This window comes from Rutilus rutilus, assembly GCF_951802725.1.
Source record: "Rutilus rutilus genome assembly, chromosome: 9".
Taxonomy (NCBI): domain Eukaryota; kingdom Metazoa; phylum Chordata; class Actinopteri; order Cypriniformes; family Leuciscidae; genus Rutilus; species Rutilus rutilus.
In genome coordinates, this window is record NC_140223.1 from 17,854,656 (window position 1) to 17,881,610 (window position 26,955).

At 39.1% G+C, this 26,955-nt stretch overlaps 1 protein-coding gene across 1 annotated transcript; it reads right to left on the minus strand.

Annotated features, from left to right (window-relative positions):
• Positions 1-4,590: 4,590 nt before the first annotated feature.
• Positions 4,591-26,078, minus strand: LOC311296945 (alpha-2-macroglobulin-like). The gene is made up of 34 exons (XM_084418958.1): positions 25,952-26,078; positions 25,388-25,568; positions 25,122-25,278; positions 20,941-20,993; positions 20,799-20,819; positions 20,439-20,604; positions 13,698-13,782; positions 13,378-13,489; positions 13,140-13,260; positions 12,909-13,018; positions 12,645-12,815; positions 12,333-12,566; positions 12,025-12,234; positions 11,788-11,937; positions 11,040-11,165; positions 10,779-10,872; positions 10,191-10,329; positions 9,744-9,969; positions 9,547-9,673; positions 9,348-9,469; positions 9,198-9,249; positions 7,951-8,037; positions 7,687-7,863; positions 7,475-7,550; positions 7,102-7,258; positions 6,795-6,869; positions 6,551-6,713; positions 6,251-6,444; positions 5,955-6,167; positions 5,723-5,841; positions 5,333-5,414; positions 5,166-5,249; positions 4,963-5,068; positions 4,591-4,850 (listed from the first exon to the last, which is right to left on the minus strand). The coding sequence occupies exons 1-34, from the start codon at positions 26,035-26,037 to the stop codon at positions 4,810-4,812; spliced, it is 4,317 nt and encodes a 1,438-aa protein (XP_084275084.1). The 5' UTR covers positions 26,038-26,078; the 3' UTR covers positions 4,591-4,809.
• Positions 26,079-26,955: the final 877 nt, after the last annotated feature.

Below are 26,955 nucleotides of genomic sequence, written 5' to 3' on the forward strand. Positions count from 1 at the left end.
CTTTTAGTCGTCCTCTTTCATAGACAGCTATTTTCTTCTTGCTGTGTAAATTTGTTTCAATTCCTAATATTTTTTAATCTCATAATATTCTGCAGAAGAGAGAAGTGAATCGCGCTGCTTCTCTCGCGAGAAATGAATCGCAGTTTCACTCTTTCTCAGCATGTGATTGGCTGTTCGCTACTGATGTCACACCTAAACTCCTAAAATCAAAGCCTGAGCTAACAGAGAAAGTTGATGATCAGCGTCATGGAACCAACAAAGCCTGGTTGGATTGGTTTGGTTTTGTCAACTCAAAACTAATCCTGTAACCCGGAGTTTGTTCAACTACCATCATGGTACAGGCCCATGATCACATGTTAAGCGTTCATGTAAACACGTTCGGATTCATCAATCGGAATGAATTCAGTCTGTTTGAAACAAAAGTTGTGCATGTAAACGTAGCCGTGTTGGGCCAGATCCGGCCCACATAATGTATGTTTACATGCACAACTTTTGTTTCAGTCGGACTAAATTCATTCCGATTGATGAATCTGAATAGTCTTTACATGAACGCTAAACAAAGTGATCGGGTTGATGTGCACATTATAGGCTATGTCACAAGCTTCAAATTGGAATTTGTTTTTTGACACTGCATGAATAGAGTTTCCAGATGTTTGCGCATAATAACTTTTCCTACATTGGTTCCTTATTTTAAACAGCAGACTTAATATCCGTCTCTGGTCATAATTTGGAGGCAATGAGCATGAACCATTTCATATTTATCACGCAGTAAAAATGCCCCTCCGTGCACCCGCGCTCCCATCGTCTGTGGATGAGAATCTGAAAGAACAAGGACTGTGGGACGTTGTCCTGCTCCACTTCACAGACACTGAGAGAAAGGAGAATTGTAGAATGATGGGACACTCATTTAAATGACACTTAATTAACAGGAAGAAGAGCTTGTTCCATGCGTCATACGTCATTACGTCATTGCACTTGCGCAGTGCTTTTAGTTTCGGCTTTCAATCCGATCAAGTCTCTCTCGAGACGTCTCTCGATCGGTTTATTGGCTATAGTAATATTGGCTATAGTATTTTTTGTGATAAGCTATAGCTTGTGCATTTATGCTGTATTTAGGCTAAAGACAAATACAAATACCATATAACCAGTTATACATTTTACCATGGTATTGAGGTGCTATATCCGTGGTGTTAACTGTGGTTATCAGGATCTAAATGTAGGCTATACTATTGTGGAAGACCAATGGTTAATTTAAATACAACTCAATCAGTCAGAATATTTAAATGTTACCATATCTCCCATATCTTTGGTCATATCCCCTAGCTGAGCAAAACACTTTCCTTAGCAGAAATTGTTAAAAACTTACGGCCCGGATGTTTGTCCATTGACACAGATCAGGAGGAAAGAGAGCAGAAGGAGCCCTTTCCAACAGCAGCTCATATTCAGAGTCATGATGACGAGCAATCATCCAGGTCATGAGATGAACTGGACCGTCTCTTTTATAGGGACTCTCATGCTAAAGGAAGTCCCTCAAAACATTTCTGTTGATCATCCGATTAATGATTCAACCATGTAGGCAACGCAGTTTGAAAACTTTTGCTAAATTAGCACTACTAAAGCCTTAAAAATACATTTGAGACAAATATTAAAAATAGTATTCAGGCATGCGGTAAAATATAGATTATATACATTATATAATATCTACTAATACAAAGACTCTTTACAAAACAGAGAGTTCCTACCTTCTCCATTAACAGTTTAACAACTCAAAAGTTTGAGTCATTATATAAGAAAATATGTATTTTTTAAATTTGATATTAATTGCATTTGCAGTTAAAGTAGATTTGTTGTACTATTTTTTTCTGTAGAAAATAGTAAAATATACACATCATATCATCTGAACAAACTATATGCTCATACACAGAAAAAAAACACACAAAAAAAAACAGGCCACTGACCTGTATCCTGAAAACAATCAATACTGAAATCAAGGGTCAAGAATCACCTACACCCACTCAGTCAGAGTGAGTTACTGTAAATGTTTGTTTAGATTTACAAACCCCTTCTAATATGGGGTCTGAAAAGATTTTATCATTAAAATATGTAAAGTAAATCTATTAAATGAGCAATTAAATGATAATTTTACTTGAGATTATACAACATGATTCATATTTTACCATGTTTGTTTTTCTGCCTGGGATCCACTAATAATGTTAGTAAAAAAATTGTTTGGAACATTGTATCTACATGCAGATCGGCAGGTGCGACACACAGGCAGGAAAAGCACAAGGATTGGCAAACTTTCTTATTTGTAGTGGGAGGGATGACTTACACACCACCCATTGGTTGTGTGTGGAGGGCCAAATCAGGAAGAGGGTATTTAAATGGGCAGCACCTTTTGCGTGATGCGATAGATATTTGGCTGGACGTGCTGCAATGGAAAGACTGGGAGGTAACCATTTGGACCATTAAAAAAAAAAATAATAATTATATATATATATATATATATATTTAAAGGTGCAATAAGCAACTTTTCATGTTAAAAATACCCGTTTTTCTAACCCATACATGCTTAAACAATTGCCTGATGGGCTGAATGAGCCCTTCTATGATCACTGCGATTGCCTCTATAATCCTGTACAGTAAAATAAATAAGAGGGATTCGGGTCGGAATCGACTGGGCGTGACGTCATGCGCGTTCACGCTCACCTGGCTATGTCTGGCAGGTTTGTGTATTCGCCGCCATTATCCGCATCAGCGAAGACAACTCAAGCGACTTTTGCAAAAGTAGAAGATGGATTCAAAGAGACCGGCTTCTAGTTCATCCCAAACCCCAACGCAAACTCCACGTAACCGCGTGCACAACTCTGGTTGCAGTTTCGCGTGTTGCCAGAAGGGGGCATAGTTCTGCAAAAACTCAGAGACTTGCGCAATGCACCTTTAAGTTGGATATTTTTCTATTTTGTTTTCTGTTCTGTGTATCTAATTTTGTAAAGAGTGTGAGTGACTAAAGGGAGTTTTTCTCCTGTTTTTGAATATTGAATGTTTTGATCCATTTGTTGTTATTTGTCTTTGTAATTTGGCTATTTGGGGATTCCTTTTATGTGTTTGGGTGTGAGGTATTAAAGGGATAGTTCACCCAAAAATGAAAATTCTGTTTTTAATTACTCGCACTCATGTCATTCCAAACCTGTAGGACCTTCGATCATCTTCAGAACACAAATTAATATATTTTTGATGAAATCCAATGCGGGGCTCCATTGACCGCTGTTTAACTAATATTTTGAAGGCCCAGAAAGGAAGGAAAGACTAGTTAAAATAGTCCTTGTGACTACAATGGTTCATCCTTAATTTTTATGAAGCGACGAGAATACTTTTTGTGCAACAAAAAATGTATAAATAACGACTTTATTCAACAATTTCTTCTCTTCCGTATCAGTCTCCGACTCCGACACGATGCATGCGTGTGGAAAGCCGGGATCCTCTGTTATACAGTGAGATACATGTTGTCTCCGTCCAAACTTTCAAGATGTGGCATGACAATATCACAATCGATGCAGCACACACTCTCCTGTTCAGTAGGCATCGCTTGGCACTGATGACATCTACACCACCAGCTCTCCCCCGATCTCTGTCTTTCAGAAGCTTGTGGCTGTGTTGCAGCCTCTTCTATCTCTTTTAGTTCGTTCTCTGTATATTCTGGTTCGAATAAGTAAGGTTGTGCAAAAAAAATGCAATTCATCCTCTGTGTCGAAATCTGCTGACATAGTAATGAACTGTTTTATGTTGAGCGAGCATCTTCCTCTGCTTGTAAACACAGCCCTGCGTTTCCGGGTCATATGTCAGAACGCCAGCTCCTGCGTCATCACACACTCATGCGTCGTGGTGCTCTCGTGAGGAAGAGAAGAAATTGTTGGATAAAATCGTTATTTTTTTGCCGCACAAAAAGTATTCTCATCGCTTCATAACATTGAAGTTGAACCATAGTCACATGGACTATTTTAATGTCTTTCCTTCCTTTCTGGGCCTTCAAAGTGTTAATTAAATCGCTGTCAATGGAGCCCCTCCTGAGCCATCGGATTTCATCAAAAGAGAGTGAGTGAATTCCTGGGGTGTAAGTCCCTAGGTGGCGTAGTCGACACAAAACAATTATATTCTTTTGAATTATTCCTTTAGATTAAATTGACTCTTTCTTGTCGGCAACTGTTTGGTCACATATGTTATTGCGAGTTCTTCTGGTTTTTAATAATAATATATAGTCTGTCTTTTCCTGAGTACCTGGCTGTGATGGGATGAGTAAAGTTTCCGACCTCTCAATGACTTTAGGTAAGGTGATTTGTTATTGATATCTTTTCATATTTTGGTTGTTTGCTGTTCAGTTAAAAATGAAGGACAAAGTAAATATTCTACAGCATGAGGACCTACAATGGACTTAAATAGCCCTCTTACAGGGTGTGAAGACAAGATAAAGCAGCGTTGAGATAAAAACTAATTCACAAGATATCATCATAAAACATCTTGTCTGATTCTGAAATGTTGCCATAGCATGTAGCTACTACACATTCAACAATTCAACCAGCTCACTATAACTTGTTTTCATCACTTTTATTAACCATATGAATTGTGAATTCAATAGTCATGTTCTCAAGAGACGTGGCCAAAATCTGATTTTTGGGGGATTGTTCTAATTTGGGATGATATTGGAAATAATTTTGCACAGGATAAAGATTAAACATTTTAATATTAAGCATTAGAGTGTTCAAACATCTTTATCCGAGCTGAACTATGAGGTGATTCACTTCAGCAGCTTCATTCACAGTGAAAGGAGTACTCGGCCTCTGACTGATCACCTGAAGGAAAAGAAAGATGTTCACATTCATACAACAATGAAAACCTGTAAATGTGAATAAACAATGTGCATCACATGATCAAAACATTCAACGCTGGCATTTTAAATCTTACTTGTTTGGTAGTAATCGTACACTTTGACCACAGCTGGCTTGAGATTCTTCACTGGAAGAATCTGTTTCATTTGTATCTGGTAATTCATTGGAATATGTTGTGGGATCTGCAGGAGGAAACAAACACATTAGTCATGGACATTATGGATAAAAGGTTTATGGATCGACCTAATTCAAATAATATGAATGTTGCTGTTTTCTCACCTCCTTCAAATACACAATGACATGATCATCTTTAGAATCGACCCGTTCCACAAGTGGTACGTATGATCTGGAAGAACTTCCAAGCTGTGGGTAAAAAGTGCTGGTTGATTTCTAAATAGTGAACTCTAGAAACTTTACACATTCTGTGATGAATCACTCAAACACACCATTGATGTATCAGCTGTGAATCCAGATAAGAGTTTAATATCCACAATGACCATGTTAGTCCTTTCCTGTAGACCATCGTATCTGGAAAAGAGCAAATTGAAATGTTTGGTTCTTAAATGCCTCATATAAATTTATAAATAAGCGAGAACAAAAGCCAGTATAATTAACAAGACTCGGGCTAAGTTTTCATCACTCATAATGTGTCAATAATAAAAAAATGTTTTCTTGTTTCTCAAGTAAGTGTTGCAGTTTTAAATACTGAGATATGCCATTTCAGTTTATATTGCTTTTGGTTTTATGATATTCAGTAAAGATTTATTTGTTAGTAAATCTTAAGTCATAATCATGTTCAAGTCTTTTGATTTGTAACTGAATACAGATTTTCTTACTTGACAGAGAACTTCAAAATGAAATTTTGTCCCAATGTTTTGCAATCTCCCTCAATCTTAGCGTCAATGCTCAATGTTTTAGCTCCAGTAGGAGTGGGAATGTTGTAGAACTGAGCTATCTGTGAGAGTCGACACAAACAAAAATAAATGAATAAACCATTTCATAGCAGAATAACCACAATGCCAAGAGAGAAAGAGAGAGTGAGTAAATGAAGCTGAACGCACTACAGACCTGCACAGACACACAGGTTGAGCCCTTCACTTCAATGCTGTATTTGGCTGGAACGGTCTGCAGCTGCTTCTCCTGGTACAGTAACTTGTTGTCCTGATTGACATCGAAGAGGTGAGTGTCTCCTGCTGACTGTACAGTCACTGTGCTGGAGCCGTCAGAGCTGAACACTTTGGTGGCGTACAAAGACAGAGCCTGAAGAGCCACCACTGTGTCCTGGGAAATAAATGTGTTCAGTAATGTCACTTTTACTCATTCACACCGCTAATAATGTGTTTGATTGGAGTAGTTTGAGTAACCTGTGTGGAGGAGAATCCTCCATAGGCATTCTGCTGCTTCACAAGCCAGCTGACAATCCTGTTAGCATAGCCCAGATCAGCTGTAGTGACTGAATCTGCAGAGAGAACAGCTAGCAGCACATATGAGCTGATCTCCACTGCCAGAGAATCAGAGTCATCAGCAGATGCAGACTGAGACCAGTGGAGATGAGACCCTTGAGGACAAAAGACACACGCGTAACTCAATGAGCATGACAAAAAAACAAAAACAATAGTACAGTCATAAAAGACAACAGAAATCATCAGAAACAAACCTCTTACCGTCTGAAATAGCAGCATCCTCCAGTTTCTTGAAAAGCTGCTGTCGAGTGTCCGTGTCATTAGCCAGACTGAAAGTGTAGGTGAGCAGAGCAGTGGTGTAAATGTTTTTGACATCCTCAATGACGGACCTCAAGCATGACAAACCTTTACTGACGACAGGATCCTGTGACAAAAACAGAGAAACAGACACTGTGAGTGTCATTTTTCTATTAGTTTATACTGTGTTTCCTGAAGATGAACTTACTGTGACTGGAGTTTCCAGTTCAAGCAATGATGCAGTAATGTAGGCAGTCATGGTCACATTATCATTCACTCCACCCTGGAATATATGAGGATAAATAAAGCAGCACTCAAACTATTAAAGGAAAGTTTATCTAGACAAACTTTGATGTTGGCTTGAGAACGTCTAAATGTTTTTAAAAAGCTTAAACTTTTACAGGTCTAAGATTCCAGGTTTTCTAGATAGTAACTAGACCATTTCTAGGTGTCTGCTATTGTGTTATATATAGAAAGAGAGATAGAGAGATATAGATAGACAGAAGTTGACAGACCTTCATTCTGTTGTTGAACAGTCTTCCCTGCTGGATAAAACAGCCGTCTGAATCCTGTCTGCTTATTAACCAATTCTCTGCACTCTGAATAATTTCTGGATCAATAAATACATATTTCTGTGCTCTGACAAAAGACCTTAGCACAAAGGCAGTCAACCTGGTGGTGTGGAAGATATAATAAAAAAAAATGTCATCAGGTGTTTTAATGAATTCCATTAATCATAAATATCAAAACAAATAATTTGAACTAAGAGACACATTCTTAAATGTGTTTTTTTTTTTTTTTTTTTTTACTATTCTCTTGGGTTTATAATTGTAGATTACCTCGATATTATTTCTGTTTTAACAAAAGTAATAGTGGAAATATATTTACCATGTATTTCCATCCCCATAACCAAATGTGCTGTATGATCCATCAAAATGCTTGTAGTTCATTTGCCTCTGGTATCCTGTTTGGTGTGATAATGGTTAACACTTTAACGGTTTGATTCAATGTGTCTGATCATTCAACTTTACTGAATGAAATTCAGGTGTGTTGAAAAATGCATAATTTGGTATTTTCTTGACATGATTTATGTCTCTCACCGCTCTTCAGGAAGCCTGTGGCTCTCTCTCGGATGGCTGAGGTGAGCTGCTCTGTGTTCTCCAGATACTGCAGAATGTAAATATTGGGAGAAAGAACAGCCATGTTTTGCTCTCCACAGCCGTACGGCATCCGTAATAATCCGTGAAGATTCCTCAGTGCACGACCCAATATGTCTCCTATAAACCATACACAAATAAAACTCACTAAATTTTATAAGTTCAAAACCCAATCTCCTCATTTCTGCTTGTATTTGTAAATGTTACCAATGACTGAAACAGAGGATCTGGCTGATCCCTCTATCACATCTTTAGGGAGAGTCAGAGCCACTTCCTCTGAGAGACTGTCACCTACTGTATGAAACAGACAGACAGAAACGCATCAACAGAGTAATGCAATAATATTAACATTCTAATACCATCTGTGAAGTCCCAATAATAACTAGATGTACCGCATCGCGGTACAAAATATGACCGCCGCTCAGGCCTGCACTGGCTTTCCACAAAAATAAATGACGTGGAGTAATTTGTCTGTATTGCGTGTTTATGTATATACCTAAAAAAAGTAATAGTATGTGCATGTCTGTGTGTGTGTGTGTGTGTGTGTGTGTGTGTGTGTGTGTGTGTGTGTGTTTGTGTATGTGTGTGTCTGTGTGTGTCTGTGCGTGTATGTATGTGTGCGTACATGTGTGCGCGTGTGTGTGTGTGTGTTTGTGTGTGTGTGTGTGTCTGTGCATGTGGATTTGTATGTGTGTGTATGGGTGTGTGTCTGTGCGTGTGGATGTCAGTGTGTGTGCATGCTTGCGTTTGTTTGTATTCCTGCATGTGTGTGTGTGACAGTATCATCCTAAACCAGCAACCCTTCGCTCAACAGCACCATCTACAGGCCGATGAGTGTACAGTCACTAAATGTGCACATAAATTAATTTATTTTATACCCCCCCATGGATGAAATTCTACAAAACTTAGCAGAGGATACCCCCAGAGGATGTCAAGTTAATCATACACATGAAATATGGTGCAGTTCTGAACATCTCCACTGAAGATAGGGGCCATTAAAGCAGAATAATATTGCATTTTCATTTTTTATGGGAGGGGCGCAAATCACAAATGAGTGATTATGGGCTAGGTTGATGTGGGCCCTTAAGAGCAACATACCATAAAAATGTCTTCATCCTCGGTGCCACGGTTCAGGTAGTTATTTAGGAAATAATAACAAGGCGGTCATAATAATAATATAATTGCAAGCAGGGATTACTGTGTTTCATTAGAGGACTGTGTCCTCTATGCAATGTGTACTAATTTTCATGAAGTTAGAGTTTGTCTTTATAAGATAAAGAGCCAATTAGTCTTTTATATGCCAAACATATTGACAACCAAAATTCTTTGAGCAACTTTTTCTCAGTTGAAAAAGCTTCACTGCTTGATCCCCGAAAAAAACTGAACAAAAGCAAAAGGGTTCCAGCATTATTGGTGCTTATACACCAAAATACATGAAATATTTGCAGACTAACCCTTTGGACACAATAACCAGCTTTGAGTGTCTGTCTTTTCAGTTCCTTCCGCCTGCAGCATAAAACAATCACATCAACACATCATTCTGACATAAGCAGCATTATGATAAAAGGTAAATGCCATCTAAGAGACATTTGACGTGCGCTGACCTGTACAAGCAGACTTCGTGTGACCGTGTCAATGCGTCCTCTCTCTGGGACGCTCACAATCTCATTGTCACACACAGTCTGGGACGCCTCTGCCTCTGCACTGACTGTTATATTCAAGACTCCTACAACACAAGACATGTACGTGAAGATACAACAGACACAAACACAGAGAAACAATGACTCAGACTGGAAAACTCACCAAGAACAGAAGGAGTGAGGATCCATTTAAAGGTTTTTCTTCCATTAGCACATAGACAGGATGAATACTGATCATCAGAGGAGGCTTTGAGAGTGTAGTCTGAAGACGGAGCTGGAGTCACTTTAACCTGTCAATCAACCACACATGATTAGAGGCATATTTGATATGATTTGATTAGACTGAGTCTGAAATCTCACCATGATGCACTTGGACAGATAGCTGAAGACAGTGGCCTTCAGCTCAAAGATCTCCCCACGGATGATGGAGTAAGGCAGAGAGAGCTCCAGGAAGAAGGGCTGGAAAACTGTCAGCTGAGCAGGAGGAGCGAGACCAAGACCTTCAGAGGACAGACAGAAGACCTCCGTCTCCCAAGAGGTGATGGTGTCAGGAACCGTGACAGGAACCTGAGCTGATCCAGAGTCCCTGCGTAGGAATTACAACAATAAGCATATTTGATTCTGACCCTGCCATTTTTCCTGTATTAAAAAATAACAATATTCAGCACACAGATGATACAATAACTGAATTCAGAATCTGCAAAGCAAGCAAGGTATTTTCTGTCCTGTGGGTGTGAGGGGAGATGATGTTTTAAAGATAAGTAATAAGATAAACAATGTTAATTGTGCTGATTACGTTTCACATACCCCACTTCAGCAAGTTCCCAGATCCACGTTTCTGGAAAGACGGTCCGAATCGTCACTGCTGGAGAACGTCTGTCATTTGAACCATAATCAGCATTCAGTGAAGACATCACTGCCACTGGAACATTATAACGATACATCTCTGTAAAAAAAAAAAGTTATATTTTGTAGTGAGCAGAAAAGCACTAAGTGAACAGAAAATGGATGGCAGATCATAATTTTAATACACATAATTTTATTTTCATCTACAGATAGATTTTAGTGTTGTCAGAGTTTTCTAGTTTCAGTTTATTTAGTTTTCATTTTAGTTTTAGTATTTTATGGCTCCCAAAGTTAATGCGTTAATTTTATTTTCCAAAAGTTATATATAAGTTTTATAATTGATTTGTTGTAACAGTCAAAGTCAAAGTTAACTAATGACCCCAGAAAAACTGTATTTTCCTACTACATCACTATAATTGTGGAATTGTACGAATTGTGTGAGTTTCACAATTTCACAAATTTAACATATATTTTTAATATATTTAATAACAAGCACCTACATATTAAAACATTACAGTTCGGATTGTGATAACAGTACCTATACAGTACCTATATGATGATATCGGTGATACATCAAGCCTCTGTATGACAGACACTGAGGGACTCGCACAACCAAATTTGTTGCCATCTTCAATCCCACTCTCTGTCAAATGGCAATGATGAACCACAATAGAAATCATGAAAATACAAATTACTTTTAATTGTCAGTATAATCAAGAGAACATTTTTATGCATTTACTTGCACATGTGCAGTATATACTCTGCCAATCATTATCTAGTGCACTGCCACACATATAATCCACCTGTTACCTTTAAGGATTCATAGACGTTGTCTGTCGGCACAGCTCGACGGGGTCTCACATGCAGACACTCCCGCTCATCTTCAACAGTATAAGGATAATCTGACCCCGACTGCACTGGCAGCAAGTTGAAGACCTGTGACAGGACCACATTCACACACTATCAATATGATTTCTAAATAATTTATGTATTTTCAACAAAACTTTAATTCCATTTTGGTGAGAAAATAATACAGAATCATGTTAAATCTCCTGAGATCAGGATTTTAGCTTAAACACTGATGGATCTGTAATGTAAAATTACAAATATGCGTGTCACATGTGTGTCATTACGAGTAGTGTGTCATAAACACTATAATATAGTGTTTTTAAACAACATATTAGGGTGTTTTCTATATGTTCTATGCTGTGTTGAAAATTGTCTTTTGTGAGAGTGTGCAAAATATCTTGTGTTCTAAGACATTACAGCCTGGCCTCCAATGTCATGGGATGAGGAGTGTAAATATGATGGGGAAGTGAGAGATGGTGTCTTCTCACTGAGGAGTGCATTGTTCTGTATGTCAGACAACCTTCTTGCTGCATGAATAAAGTTTTAAAAGACAAATTCCTGGTCTGAATTTCATTTTGGCCTCACCCAAGTAATTTTTCCTCGACAGAGCATAGCAGTAATAACTAAAGTCTGTTATCACTAAATTTCCACTGTAGATTCCCATTATGAAGACACATTTGATCAATACTTAATCTTAAAGCATCTACACCTTGTCAGCATCCAGACGTTCTCCTGACTTCAGGATCAGGACGCTCTGATCTACAGCACTGAGGCCACACAGTGAACCAGGCTGAGCTGAGAGCTGGAGAGTGTTTTTCTCACCAGGAACCGCTTTAGCAGGAGAAAACTGCAGAGACACCTGTGAAATACAGTGAATAGGATTTATTTTAGAACTGAGTCAGCAATACAGTTTAAAGAGGCTCATTTCTAAAGCTACAATACATACCTTGTTATTGAAACACTTTTCAATGTCGAAATTTTTGCTACTCGCAACAACATTTTCACTGGGCAGAACACAGTATGCCAGAATCTGCAGTACAGGAGCCAGATCTGAACCAACAGACAGTTTGAACGACATTGTGCCACTTGCTCCATTAGAAGACTTCACTTCAATCTTCTCATATCCATGATGAACGATCACTCCTCTGGACAAGACCTGAAACAGACAGATATAACAAACTGACTAGTGCAGCCAAATAATACTGTTAAACAAAAACATCTCTGTAATAAAATAAATACTGCACATGTTCTCACCATATAGACAATGTCTGTTTTGAAGTCTTCAACAGTCTCTCCAATAAAATAATACTTGATGGTGGCTGTAAACTCAGAGTCACACTTTAATGGTTGCTCAGTATTCTCTATAATCAATTCACTCAGTGTTGGGGTGTATGGAGTGGCAGGCTGGAAGAGGTGGACTGGTTGTATACCCACAGAGATGTAAGGCTTGCTGTGGCCATAATAATGGGGCTGTTGAGAGACACTTGCCTGATAACAAAGAATCAGAAAAAACTCATGCAATGAACTCTTCAGGGAACACAAGAAAACAAAAAAAACCTCTCTTACAATCAGATTAATATCACTTTTAGAATGACTGGATGTATTAAAAGAGAAGCTGGCCAGTCCATCGCTGTCTGTAGTGAGATTTAGGAGCAGTTTTGGGGACCAAGTGTTACCCTCCATAAGATAAACCTCTTTGTTTTGAATTGGAGCGCCTTTGAAATTTGAGAGTTTGATCTGTTGAATATAAGATTTTGCAGAAATACATTAAGGAATAATTCCATACATAATTAATGGCGTTAAACTGAGACAAACTTATTTTAGGTTTACTTTTCCTTCTATAACTGATCCATGTTCATATGTTTTGGGCAGCTCGGTAAATGTGGCTTTACCAATTTCATAAGTGAGAGTTACAGATTCAGATTTTGCCATGGTGATCTCTGTAAACAGTAAAAACACCCAAATAAATAGTCTTTAAATTCTAAAAATTAAAGTTAAACGTAAAAAATTAGAAATTCAAGAAATGTAGGTAACAAGATCTGACCAAATCCCGCAGCTCACCTGTTCCTTCTTCTGTAACCATTGCCTCAACACGAAGAGAATTCTCCAGCCTATCATTTAGTGTGGCGTTGAAAAAGACTGATATTTCTAAGGTATGGATGGCACAGCCTGTCTTTTTTATCTAATTATAAGGAATGAACACAAACAGAGCATGTTAACTAAAGAGTGGTTTAACTGGATAAATTGAGGAAAGATAATGTGCCATTAATTTACATGAATTGCGTTTCAACTCACATACCTCAATGGTTTCCTCTAAACACACTGGATCGGTGTAAAGGCGCCGGTAGGACAAATTATTACGGCACACTTTCACCCATGATGTACCAGGTACAGGCTGTCCATAAGTGTATCTGTGAAAAAGGTACAAGCAACTGATCTACAGCCCAGGGTTGAGTTAAGCAACTAATATATTAGGATGGGGGTTACAGTAAATAAATGACAACAAAGTTAAAAAGAAAAAAAGAAAACAATTATCAATTAAATCAAAGTAACTTAATTGTGCCAAGATTGGAAGAACACACTGCTCTCTTAATGCAGGAAATAAAATAAACCACTTACTTTCCGCAAACCTCAATTATCAGTTCCTCTTCTTCAACACTCACTTCATTTGGGCTTTTTACAGTAACTTCAAACTTAGGCAAAACTAGAAGTCAGAAGGCAGACATTAGAGTTCCCTTTCAAAAGATACTCTCAATGCTGCGCTGAGCGCTATGGGAAAACATCTTTGTTTGACGAAATTGCACAATAGTCATATAGAAAAAAAGTGGTTTACCGTTAGGTCTATTTAAAAAAACAAAGAGGACAGACTTACTTATTCAGTCGCGTCTGTTTCTGTTTATTTGGTAGTTACAGGACATATTTAGGCCTACATCACATTTAGAATATTTTCAGTCAGAGAAACAGAGGAAGCAAAAAAAGTTGCCTTATTTTATGACAGTCCGGTTCCGTTATAAAGAGACAAGACGTAGGCTATTGACAGGTAAAAACATGATTGTGATAGCCTTTATGATTTGTCTGATTTCTTCAAGCGTTCATATTTGCTATGTTTAATTGAGCGTCAGCGTCAGTTCTGGCAGGCCAGGTAGTCAAGACGCTGCTAGTGCTAATGCTGTTTGCTAACAACACTGTCCCGTCAGCTGATCTTCTCCAGCTGAGCTGCATTAGCTCGTTAACTCCCCTCGCTGCTCAATGGCCAAAGCTCAAACAAGGCGCCCTATTTAAAGCACATTCAGTTTGCTCATACATGCTTGCTGCTCGCTTTTGCTGATCTGTACGCTGGTAAAAAGTTGTTTAATTCCTTCATCTAGCTTGTTTCTCAGAAGGTGGCTTAGTCATTAGTGATGGCAAAATGAGGCTTCCTGAACCTAGTGATGGCCAGATCGAGGCCTCGTGAAGCAATTGAAACAGTTGAACCAAATGTGCCATATTGTTTCGAGGCTTCGAATCAATCCGACACCCGTCTCAACGGTGACACCTAGTGGTCACTTGCAGGTGTTGATCTGAAACAACCTTGACGAGCCATTAAAAAAATGTGTTGTTTTTTTATTATTATAATTTTCTAATATGTGAAGATTGTAACCTATAGGCTCCTCACTGTGCATTTTGGTCTTGCAAAATGAATATTAATAAAAGAAATCAAGCCACAATGTCTCACTTTTTTAGAGATTTTTATTCAAAAATATTCATTTCTCTGCTGTGGAAGGACTTAGACTACTTCTTTTTTTACAGATAATTTCTCCAGCCTTTGAAAAAATCCTCTCACAAAGGACACTTGTTACTGGCATGCAAAGATATATATATATATATATATATATATATATATATATATATTGTTTTGGTGATTTTCCTTTTATTGTGACAGGACAGTAGAGAGATGACAAAAAAACGAGGCAGGAAAGGTCCACGAGCCGGGACTCGAACTCGGGACGCCCGAGTGCAAAGGCGCTACATGTCGGCGCACTGACCACGAGGCCATTGACGCCGACGGCGGAGATATTTTTTTTAGCTAGGACATACAAATGAGGAAAGATTACTGCTATCTCTTTCCAGTTTCATTTAAGGGTGTTTCTGCAACTACGGGCACTTTTAAGTCCCAGGAGTGAAATTTTAGATTTATGTTAAAATTTGTCATTTGATGTTTCATAAATATAAAAGTAGTGTCAATACACACCTTGACATAAAAAATGATGATTAAATAATATGATTTAATGTAAAATTATGAAGCATTTATAGGTCCAAACACCATTTTTGCTCATGTCCCACACCCGTGGTTTCAATGTTGAGATACTTAAAATTAGCTCATTCTTTTACAATATGACATTATTTCAAATGGAATTGTTTAACATACAGATTCATTTACAGCATCTTAAAATTCTTTGTATTATTTACTGATCATTTTTATGATTTTTTTAACTAAATGTGCCTGTCCCACACTTTTGAGTCCTTACCGCAACAATGAAAAAAAGCTTTTATTATGAAATTTTATCGAACACAAACAAGTCTAGTTTCTATGAAAACAGAAATTATCACATGAGCACATTGCTGACAGACTGGACCACCACACTACCTCACTCACAAGATACCAAAAAAATAAGGTAAACATCATCTTTTCTGCTCTAGTATTTATTGTGCGTCCTTACCATTCAGCTTAATAATTGTGTATTTATAACTACATTTTAAAAATAAATGTATATTACTGTTGAATTCACATATATTAAGATGTTAAGAGTCAAAACTAATGTGGTAGGCCTTGCTAGCTGCCAATTAGCTAAAATATTAGTAAAAATGTCATTTCCGCAACATGTCTTTACCGCAGCAAATTTGGGTGTTGCGGTAAAGACTTTTTGTTGCGGTAGAGACAAATTCAAGGTTTACTGTATATTAAATTACAAATATTTAGTATATTATTAGTACTTAAGTATATATTAGTATTTATATTAGTATATATATATAAACATGCCATTTTTTACATTAAAAATAAAATTTTGTCCTTACCGACACAAGATGTCATTACCGCAGCACTGCTCTATTTCCTTTTTTTTCACATTTTCATTTGCAAAAAAAAATATTTTTACACTTAAGTTGAGATGATTAACACATTGAAATTGCAACATCTGTCATAAAAAGTTAATTATGTTATCTTTTGTGTGTATGGAAACAATTGACATCTAAGGTTACTGTAAATTTTTTACATGGCATAGAAAAAAACATGAAATTCCCTATTTTGTATACTATTTTTTTATATCAGTATTTACAAAACTGCATCAAATTTGAAAAAGCTATTTAAATATATTACATTTTTTATAGAAATTACTAAAGAAAAATGTATAAAATGAATGTTATTGTAACATTGCGGTAAGGACACTTTTTAAGAAGATGACCCGAAAAACATAAAAAATAAACATGTTCCAGATTAAAATCTTAACAAATACATTCTATTTTGTGTAAATCTTTATATGTATTACAGACTGTGATGGTTAAAATTGAAATTCATAGAGGTTTATTTTTTTAAATTAGGATAGTCAAAAGTGCCCGTAGTTGCAGAAACACCCTTAAATTCATGTTAAATTTAAATGCAAGCCTAAATAGCCTATAACTAATCAAATCGCACTATGTCACTATATCACCAAAAATCCGCTATCTCAAAATCAAACTCCTCTCACAAAAACCCACGAGGTCAAGATGCGTTGATTTCACTTTTATACAGATGTGCGACTGTGTGGTCTGTTCCCGACCATGTCTATCAAACGCTGATTCGGCGGACCACACCTGATGAAACACTTAGTGAAACACTTCGAGGCTTCGTTTGGCCATAGTCACGTGACATAGGTGTTTTGAATCACGCTTCGGATCAGTGTTTCGAAACATCTGCGCTTCGGGATCTCGCAAAGCTTCGGAACGACTGTTTCGCGTCAGCCATCCTTACCTGAACCACTGAGACCTCGCAGCCCATTGCTTCAGCTAAAGGTTCATTACTCGAAGATTCATTCAGCATTGCTCACTAGTGACACCTAGCTACTGTGCAAAGAAATAGCAGACAAATTAATTCATTCTGAACCAGTGTCGCCTCCCTCCCTCATTTTATAAAAAATATATTTTTTAATATAGACACTCAATTTCTGTTTTGGGGGGAATAGCTCATCTAGTCAAAATAATGTGAGAGCCCTTATGCTGCTGCTGCATCCCCTCATGCTGATAATACTGTCTCTATATGCGGCTGCTATCTCCTCATACTGCTGCTGTCCCCTGACTTGTTAATTCATGAATGGTCAGGGGACTCATCTGATTAGAACATACTGTACTGCTGCTGCTGTCCCCTGATTCTGTTAACTCATGGGTGGTCAGGACTCATCTGATTATAACATATTGCAAATTATCCGTATATATTCGTAGATTACTAAGCATATAATTGTTCAAATAAAATGTATCTCAGAGGATTGCCAGGTGTGGTTTTGTTTGGGGGGATATTTTAGCTCTCACAGTCCTAAACTGTGTGAGCGTTCCCTAATGCTGCTGCTGCTGCTGTCCTCTGACTCTCTGCTATTTCATGGTGCTCATGAAAGGTCAGAGGACTCCCTGAACAGAGCCATCCCGCCAAATTTCAATTCAGGAACATCAACTGTTTGCAATCTATTCAATGAAAATTCTTTATTTTTATTGTCTGTGTGTTCTTGACTTAATGGACCTGACAGAACTATGGTAATGGTTAGCGTTCAGTCTTTTGCATCGCGTAGGCTATAAATATTTTACACGGTGATCAGAATCGGATCACAAACAGAAGACATTCAAACATGAAAGTGAGTTTTGAGATAAATTATTTTAAAAGTCTTTAATGCTGATGTTAGCTGTGACAGAATCATCATCAGATGTCAAATGTCCAATTTGAACCACTGAATTTGTGGAAGCGAATTTGTAAGGCGAAATAAAATGGACTGAAAATTGCCTGTCGCAATGCCTATTTTTTTCAATTCGTTTTTTTTTTTTTTGATTTGTCATTATTTTACTTCCATAGTTTACTTAAATAATGACAGCGCCATATTGCATTGTATTGGTCCACGGAAAGTTGATACTCTATACTGTAGTTATGTAGGCTATATTATAACATTGTATAGTGTAATGCGATGTGATGTATAGTGTGATTTCTTTTGATATAACAGTCAAGTCATGTTATGCTGATTATTTCTTTATTAAGTTGGCTTGAAAAAGATATTACTGATATTGTAGCCTACTTTAGATTATTACTATTATTATTCTGAAACTAAAATTTCTAATTGCTACTCCTCCAAAACTGTTCAAGCTACATCACCAAATTCAGACTAGAGTCATAGACATTCATTCTGTTCTGACTTAGTGTGCTATATTGTTGCGTTCTCAGACAAGAACGAGACGTCTTTAATAACAAAGGGTGTTTATTAGAGGCTGTTGTCGGCCACAGCCCACGCCATACACACCCGACTTATAAGAGAACCGTACTTGAACCAGCGAGGCGCTCAAACTAACTCCTATCTCTCAAGATCCCCCAAAACTCCCCAAGGGGTGGAGCCTTTTTCCATATTCAATTTGAACATCGAATCAATCGAATCACACAAAATGAATAAAGTACAACAGTAATATTAAATGCATCCTTATTTGTAACAGAACAGCATGTTGAACACGTTACAATATCTTTTCAGACTGATCAGACTTACGGTTTCCTAAAAATGCTGATCAAAACTCAGAAAAATCCCATAGACTTTCAATGACGGAATGTTTAGATGAGCCAAGACTATTCAAACTTCAACAGTCTAAATTCAAATTTTGACAGTTGGAGAAGCTCATTAAACTCCATTAGCTGCCATTCTATGTACTATTTCTAATCCATCGAGACTCATTTAAGATTCCATTCCATCTATCTATCCATCCATGTATAAACTACTTTAAACTTCAAGCTTTTAAAACTTTCTTTCTTTCCAACTAAGCTTTCTTTTTTTTTCTTTTTTTTTTAACTTCAAACTAAATTTAAATTTTTAAAAGTTGGAGAGACCCATTAGACTCCATTTGCTGCCATTCTATGTACTATTTCTAATCAATCAAGACTCATTTAAGATTCCATTCTATCTAATATTTCTAAACTAAAAACCTTCAAACTTCAAACTTTTAAAACTTCTTCAAACTTTCTGGCTTTTTCATCTCAACTTAAAGTTTGTCTAAACACTTTTTTTATCTAGTTTATGTTTTATTGTAGAACCACACACATACCCGCACACAGACCAACGAATTGTTCAATAAAGCCCTTTGATTGAATCAGACTGCCCTGATCCATTCCTGCGTTCTGATCGACACACCAAGAGGACGGATAGATACATTAGAACCACCATAGAACAAAATCCTAGTTTAACTACTTAACATCCTGAGATAACCGGAGTAGCCAGAGCGAGCTGAGTGATGCTATCAAGAACGGCGCTGTTCCATTTGCAGAATTACCAGACTTGTGTCCTCGCCAAGTTAGACTCAGGAGAGCCAATTACCAAGTCTGAACTACCAACGACGCAAGTCCGAAGTTTGCATACATGGTATTGAGAAACGCCCTATGTCTCATTGGGTGAGAGATATCATCACACTAGCCTATGAGGCAAGCGGTCAAGCTTCGCCTCTGGGCGTTAGGGCTCATTCTACCAGGGGGATTGCATCATCCAGGGCTTTAGCAAGAGGGTGCCCCATTGCAGCAAGAATGTGATGTGTCAGGCTGGTCCTCTCCGCACACATTAATTATATTCTATAGTTTGGATGTTCATGTTACTCCGGGCTCACACGTCCTTGGGTCAACATCCCAAACTCATGTCTGAGGCCATTCTCGTGTTTGTGCGCACACACTACACAACCTTGAGGGGTCCAGACACTTGCAGTGCAGCGCAGTTGGCATTCTCGTTCCCAGCGCAGCATTGAGAGTAGCTTTTAAAAGGGAATGTCTCGGATTACTTGACTGTAACCCTGTTCCCAAAGCAGGAATGAGATGCTGCACTGGGGGGCATGTTCAGGACATTCTTCAGACAGTGACCTGAAAGTGCACCTGTCACACGTCTATTTATAGCCTCTGATTTGCGCATTCCAATGATGTCATCAGAAGTTATTTAAGCAAAATTTTCACAACCGGTTAAACAAAGATGTTTTCCCATAGCGCTCAGCGCATCATCTCATTACCGCTTTGTCAGGAAACAGGGTTACAATCAAGTAACCCGTGACATTCCCTTCTAAAAGCTACTACATATTATTGAAATTCTTCCCATGCAACATTGCAAATCATTTGTTTTAATGACTTACCATATTTTTTCACCTCAAAACCATGTGAGATCATCCTGTCACCAATAAAAGCCTTCAGTGTGTACATGCCTTGACGGGCCTCTGGGTTTAATTCATAAGAAAGCTGCAAAATCCACCTTGTTGAAGAAACATTTGTCCATTGACCAATCCGGTTATCTTGACTGTCCTGTTTAATACCAGAGACAGGGCAGATATTTAGTTACAGTCAGCTACACATATCCTGACTATCAATTCAGAAATGTATAATTAGCCTTCTGAAAATACAATAATTGCAAAAATAGCCTAACAGAATTTCTATAGTGTTAATAAGATTTAAAACTTGTGCTAGTTATGACTGCACAGAAGGTTTTGTGTTCTTACCTCAAGAATCACTGAACTATACTGTAAAAGAGCAAATAGTAGTTAAAGATTAAAAGCCAAAAATGTGTTCATTTATTAAACATGTATTCAACAATGCAAGAGAAAATAATGGCAATAAAGATGCAAGATAAACACATCAGACCTGCTGATCAAGGGGTGCAAAGTTTGTATCCATGGTAACAACTCTGAAGTGCACTGTAAAATAGAAATGTGTATTTAAAAAAAACTAAATTTTTGGCGTCTTCAGCTCTTATGTAAGGGACAAGGCTTACAGTCAGTATTTCACTCAAATGCAGGGCTGACAACTGTATTCTGCTGCGGTTTGAACGTGTCTTTTAAGCCAAATTAAACTGTCACAGCCTGTTTTAGACATAATTTTACAAGAATTTCTGACCAGTTTCCACCAGCTGACCAGTTAGAATCAAGTAGGCTTATACCAGACAGCTATTATCACATGTAACTTTCTATTAGTCAGGTCCGAATCTTCAAGATTGTGTAACCCTGTAGGCATTTTTGAGGAAAAGTTGTTATACCACATTTTTCGAAAGTTCAATGTCTCCTGAATAAGGATCCACCGTATAACATTGAAATAAGGGTCCCATTTTCTTGTAATTGTTATTGAAACAATAGGTGCATTATTCACAGCCGAAACACTACAGGTGGATAGGGTAAAAGTTATAGATATCACAATAAAACCTTTCCAGTTTTTCACTTACATAGAGACAGACATTTTTTGTATTACAAGTTTTCTGAAATGTCATGTTTACATATGCAAATGAGGCATACCAGTATATATATATATATATATATATATATATATAATTCGAGGGGTAGGCATACCAGTACGCGGTTCTCCATTTCGGGCCCTGTCTCCTCGCGTCTTCACGAAGGTTGTCGAGGCAGCCCTTGTTCCTCTCGACGACTGGCTGATCCTAGCTCACTCTTGAGACAAGGTTTGCGAACACAGGGACCTAGTGCTCCAGCACCTAGCTTGTCTGGGCCTTCGGGTCAACTGGGAGAAGAGCAAACTCTGCTCCGTGCAGAGGATCTCTTTTCTCGGTATGGAAATCGACTTGGTCGCCATGTGCGCGCAGCTTACGAGCGAGCGCACGCAGTCACTGCTAACTTGCCTTCGTCAGTTCGAGGGCAAGAGTGCGGTTCCACTGAAACTATTTCAGAGGCTCCTGGGGCATATGGCATCCGCAGCCGCAGTAACATCGCTCGGTTTGCTTCATATGAGACCGCTTCGCGATCAAGTCCCGAGGTGGGCATGGCAACACGGCACGCTCCGAGTCCCAGTGACCTGCCGCCAGACCTTCACCCCGTGGACGAACCTCAGTTTTCTATGGGCTGGAGTGCCCATAGAACGAGTTTCCTGGCATGTTGTTATATCAACAGATGCCTCCACCACGGGCTGGGCCGCCATGTGCAATGGACATGCTGCCGCGGGCTCCTGGACAAGACCCCAGCGCCTTTGGCAAGTCAATTGCCTCGAGTTGCAGGCTGTACGTTTCGCCCTGCACCGCTTCTGTGTGTTGCTCAGGGGTCAGCACGTATTAGTCCGATCAGACAATACCGCCACAGTAGCGTACATCAACCGACAAGGTGGTCTGCGCTCCCGTCGTATGTCGCAACTCGCCCGCCACCTCCTCATATGGAGTCAGAAGCATCTGAGGTCGCTTCGAGACATTTATATCCCGGGAGACCTGAACCGTGCAGCCGATCTGTCTCAGTTTCGGCCTCTCGCTGGAGAATGGAGACTCCATCCCCAGTCGGTTCAGCTGATTTGGGATCAGTTCGGGGACGCACAGGTAGATCTGTTTGCCTCCCACGACTCGTCCCACTGCGACTTGTTTTATTCTCTGACCGAGGGCACGCTCGGCATGGATGCACTGGCGCACAGCTGGCCGCGGGGCCTCTGCAAGTATGCATTTCCCCCAGTGAGCCTTCTTGCGCAGACTTTGCGCAAGATCAGGGAGGACGAGGAGCAGGTAATTTTGGTTGCACCGTATTGGCACAACCGCACCTGGTTCCAAGAACTAGTACTCCTCGCGACAGCACCTCCCTGGCCAATTCCTCTGAGAAAGAACCTGCTTTCTCAGGGACGGGGCACCCTATGGCACCCTCGTCCCAATCTTTGAAATCTCCATGTGTGGTTCCTGGATGGGACGAGGCAGGTTTGAGTACCCTACCACCAGCGGTGGTGGCTACCATCATTTCCGCTAGAGCATCGTCCACGAGACATGCCTATGCGTTGAAGTGGAACCTCTTCGTCAACTGGTGTTCTTCTAAACTTCAAGAACCCACAAAAGGCCCGATCAGTGTCGTGCTTTCCTTCCTGCAAGAAGGGTTGGAGCGAAGGCTGTCTCCCTCCACCCTGAAAGTGTATGGTGCCGCCATTGCCACACATCATGATGCAGTTGATGGTAAGTCCATTGGAAAGCACGACCTGATCATCAGTTTCCTGAGAGGAGCGAGGAGACTGAATCCTCCTCGCCCTCCTCTCGTTCCCTCTTGGGACCTCTCAGTGGTTTTAACTGCTCTGCAGAGTGCTCCCTTTGAGCCTCTGCAATCAGTGGAGCTTAAGTTCCTGTCAATGAAGACAGTGCTCCTGGTTGCATTGGCCTCCATCAAGAGGGTAGGGGACCTGCAGGCATTTTCGGTTGACGAAGCGTGCCTGGAATTTGGACCAGCTAACTCTTACGTGATCCTGAGACCCCGGCCTGGATATGTGCCCAAGGTTCCCACCACACCCTTTCGAGACCAGGTGGTGAACCTGCAAGCGCTGCCCTCGGAGGAGGCAGACCCAGCCTTGGCACTGCTCTGTCCAGTACGCACCCTCCATGCTTACGTAGACAGAACGCAGTGTTTCAGGACTTCAGACCAGCTCTTTGTCTGTCATGGTGGGAAGCTGAAGGGAAAGGCTCTCTCCAAGCAAAGGTTGTCTCACTGGATAGTGGACGCCATTGCTTTGGCTTACCAGCAGCAAGATCGACCATGCCCCCTTGGTGTGACGGCCCACTCCACCCGGAGTGTGGCATCCTCTTGGGCTCTAGCGCATGGCGCCTCGCTAACAGACATCTGTAGAGCTGCAGGCTGGGCGACACCTAACACGGCCTCCGGGCGACCCCCACGTGTGTAGTCCACTGTAAGCCTCTCTGAGCATGTGTCTTTCCCTCGGCAAGCCACCATGCCACCCCTGGGTTTGAAATATTCCACCTGCGGCTGGACACCCCAGTGATTCTCAATATGCAGCCCCCTGGGGTCATGTGTATTCCAAGTTCCCACCTTCGGGCTGGGCATAATTGCATATTTCCACTGATATATGCTTCCCAGTGTACCTTGGCATAATTCCAGCAGCCATTAAAAACTGTCCCTTTCATGTTAATGTTGTTTTTTAATTTTTTACATGTTTAAATATTCTGAGAATGCATAGTTTAGTTATAATGTTTAATGTTTAAACTGCAATAAATGCATTAAAACGTTTTTTTTTTTTTTGGCAGCCATTTTGTTTTTATTGTTTATGCCAAAACAGTGATGTTTACAACTTGTTATACGGCAGAAATGGATTCAGCACCTAAAAATCATATAGAAACAACACTTGAAGTACTTTTCCTCAAAAATGCCTACTGCATCTTATCCAGGGCTATTTATCTATTTTGGGACTCGACTAACTCCTGGAGGGCCAACCCTGCTTCAACACACAGACCTGTAGATTTCAGATAAATCTGAAGGACTTTATTAGCTGAATACTTGATCCTGACATTTAATTAAGGTTAAAGCTAAACTGTATGCATCAAGAACACCCCTGATCTATAGTATCTAAAATAAAGTCATACAGTGATATAAAGTGATTTACGTTATCAGTTATTTGTAATTACAGTATTTAGGCTGAATATATGTTTGAATCTGAGGTGATTGTTCAAACACACACTAGATGACCATTCTTGTGTTTCCAAAGCGGTTAGATTTCAAAGCTACTCATCCTTATCTTCTTTCCTTATCTTTTCTAATGCTCTTCTTTGCTGTTTACATGTTTGTAAATCCATTGAACTGTTTACTTAATGCTCTTTTACCACCTGTCGGTTTGTGCATCATTTGTAATTTTTGATCATCAGCTCATTGTATGATCATAGCGAGCTTTACTTAATGTACAGTACTGTGCAAAAGTCTTAGGCATGTTAATATCAGGGGGGGCTTAGGATATTAACATGCTCTAGACTTTTGCACAGTACTGTATATGTGTTACATCAGCTGTGATCAGGGCTAGATGTCAGTGACACCAGCATTATTCACTGAGACTTTGAGACATTCAAAGCTCACCTGTCTGTCCTGGAATATAGATAGGTTTATCAGTCTGGATAAAGGTCAGAGGATGGTAAGGCTTGAACATGACTTTTCTCTCTTCAGTCATCTTGAAAGTTTCTCCCTGTAGTTCGACCTTCATTTTCTGCACTGATTCTTCTTCGACCAGAGGAGCCTGATGAGAAATAACATACTGTATTTACAACCTGCCATCACAAAAACTAGATGCATTATGGTGAAATATATTTGATAATAATCATCATGTGTATGTTTTGATGGCAGACCTTGAAGTTAAAGCAGCGGTGAAACTCTTCCTCAGTTTTCTCCTGCTGCAGTAAAGTGCTCTGGTTACCATGAACCAGATGAATGGTCATGACAAGGCTTTCATTGGGCTTGAGAAGACTTGCACACAGTTTGGCCTCAGATCCAGACCCGATCACTGCAGGAAATGTCACCATGAAAGATCTGTCCAGAGAAAATGATCATACAATATTGCCTGAATAGTTAGATACAGATCAATACAGATTGTTTGCTATTGATCATTTATATGAGTAATGAGAATACAAGAGCAAACTGTGTTATGAAGTCTGGTGAATTAATTTAATGTTTTTTTTTTTTTTCAGAACAATACTGCCCTTAAAAATACACTGTAATTAATTATAAATGATCTTACACATGCCTCAAGTTGTCTTTTAAACAGCAAACCTCTACTGTGCAACACAGATCCGTTAAATCAATACAGGAGAAATCATCAAGACCTATCTCACACAATAACTAATGGTATAATAATTTATCACACTTAGAAAGCAAAACACTGCCTTCCTCAGCAGAAATTGTTAAAAACTTACGGCCCGGATGTTTGTCCATTGACACAGATCAGGAGGAAAGAGAGCAGAAGGAGCCCTTTCCAACAGCAGCTCATATTCAGAGTCATGATGACGAGCGATCATACAGGTCATGAGATGAACCGTCTCTTTTAAAGGACTCTCATGCTAAAGGAGGTCCTTCAAAACATTTCTATTGATCATCTGATTAATGATTCAACCATGTAGGCAACGCAGTTCAGCAACCTGTGCTAAAATGCAATTTGTTGTTTTGCCCAAAAATTAATTTGTGATGAGTTTGATAAATGATAAATACAAGCAGTTCAAGACATGCAAAAGCTTTACTCCTTCACAGATTAGAATAAACATTTAATTCATTATGAATGTTCCTGAGTGCATAATTCAGTGTTGAACAACTTAAAGGTTGCATGTTGGAATATTTAAGCATGTAAATCTAAATATTCTAAATAGTAATTTTATCTGCAGTCAAAGGGGAAGTTGGGAAGTTCAGTTCTTAGTAGTCATATAACATGCAAGAAATCAACTCAGATCTTTAAAGTATATAAGTGTACATGTGATCATCTGAAATACAAACTCCTAAACTCCTCATCTACAGAGAAATGTAGAGCTACTGACCTTTAACTCCGTGTAGACAAACAGTGGGCCAAGACAACTGATAATTAACATCCAGTGCACATACATGCACCCACCCACTCAAACTGATAGGGAGAGATACTATAAGCTGCTGTTTGCATTTGTAAATTCTCTGCCTTCACAATACGACTAAACTTATGGCTACTGAAAGTCACCTAAAATCTGTTGTGCAATATTAAATATGCAAGACACTTCCTGCTACCTGACATTATATGCTATAATTATTTCATGTTGAAATTTGGATGTTCATTTGGATGCTACATGTGCTAGACTAACTGGGACTAGGCTAACACTTGCATATTGTTGCCCTATTGTTGGTCCGATTGCTTCTATTGTTCTCCTCAGATATAAGTTGCTATTGATAAACTATAGTC

What these genes read in the sequence shown, in the direction of transcription:
- LOC311296945 (XM_084418958.1), bottom strand. Translation starts at nt 26,037, where the DNA reads ATGACTCTGAATATGAGCTGCTGTTGGAAAGGGCTCCTTCTGCTCTCT. An exon ending in AAAGTGATATTAATCTGATT is followed by an intron (nt 12,567 to 12,644) that starts GTAAGAGAGGTT and finishes CTTTGTTATCAG; the next exon opens with GCAAGTGTCTCTCAACAGCC. An exon ending in ATCCTCTGTTTCAGTCATTG is followed by an intron (nt 7,864 to 7,950) that starts GTAACATTTACA and finishes TATGGTTTATAG; the next exon opens with GAGACATATTGGGTCGTGCA.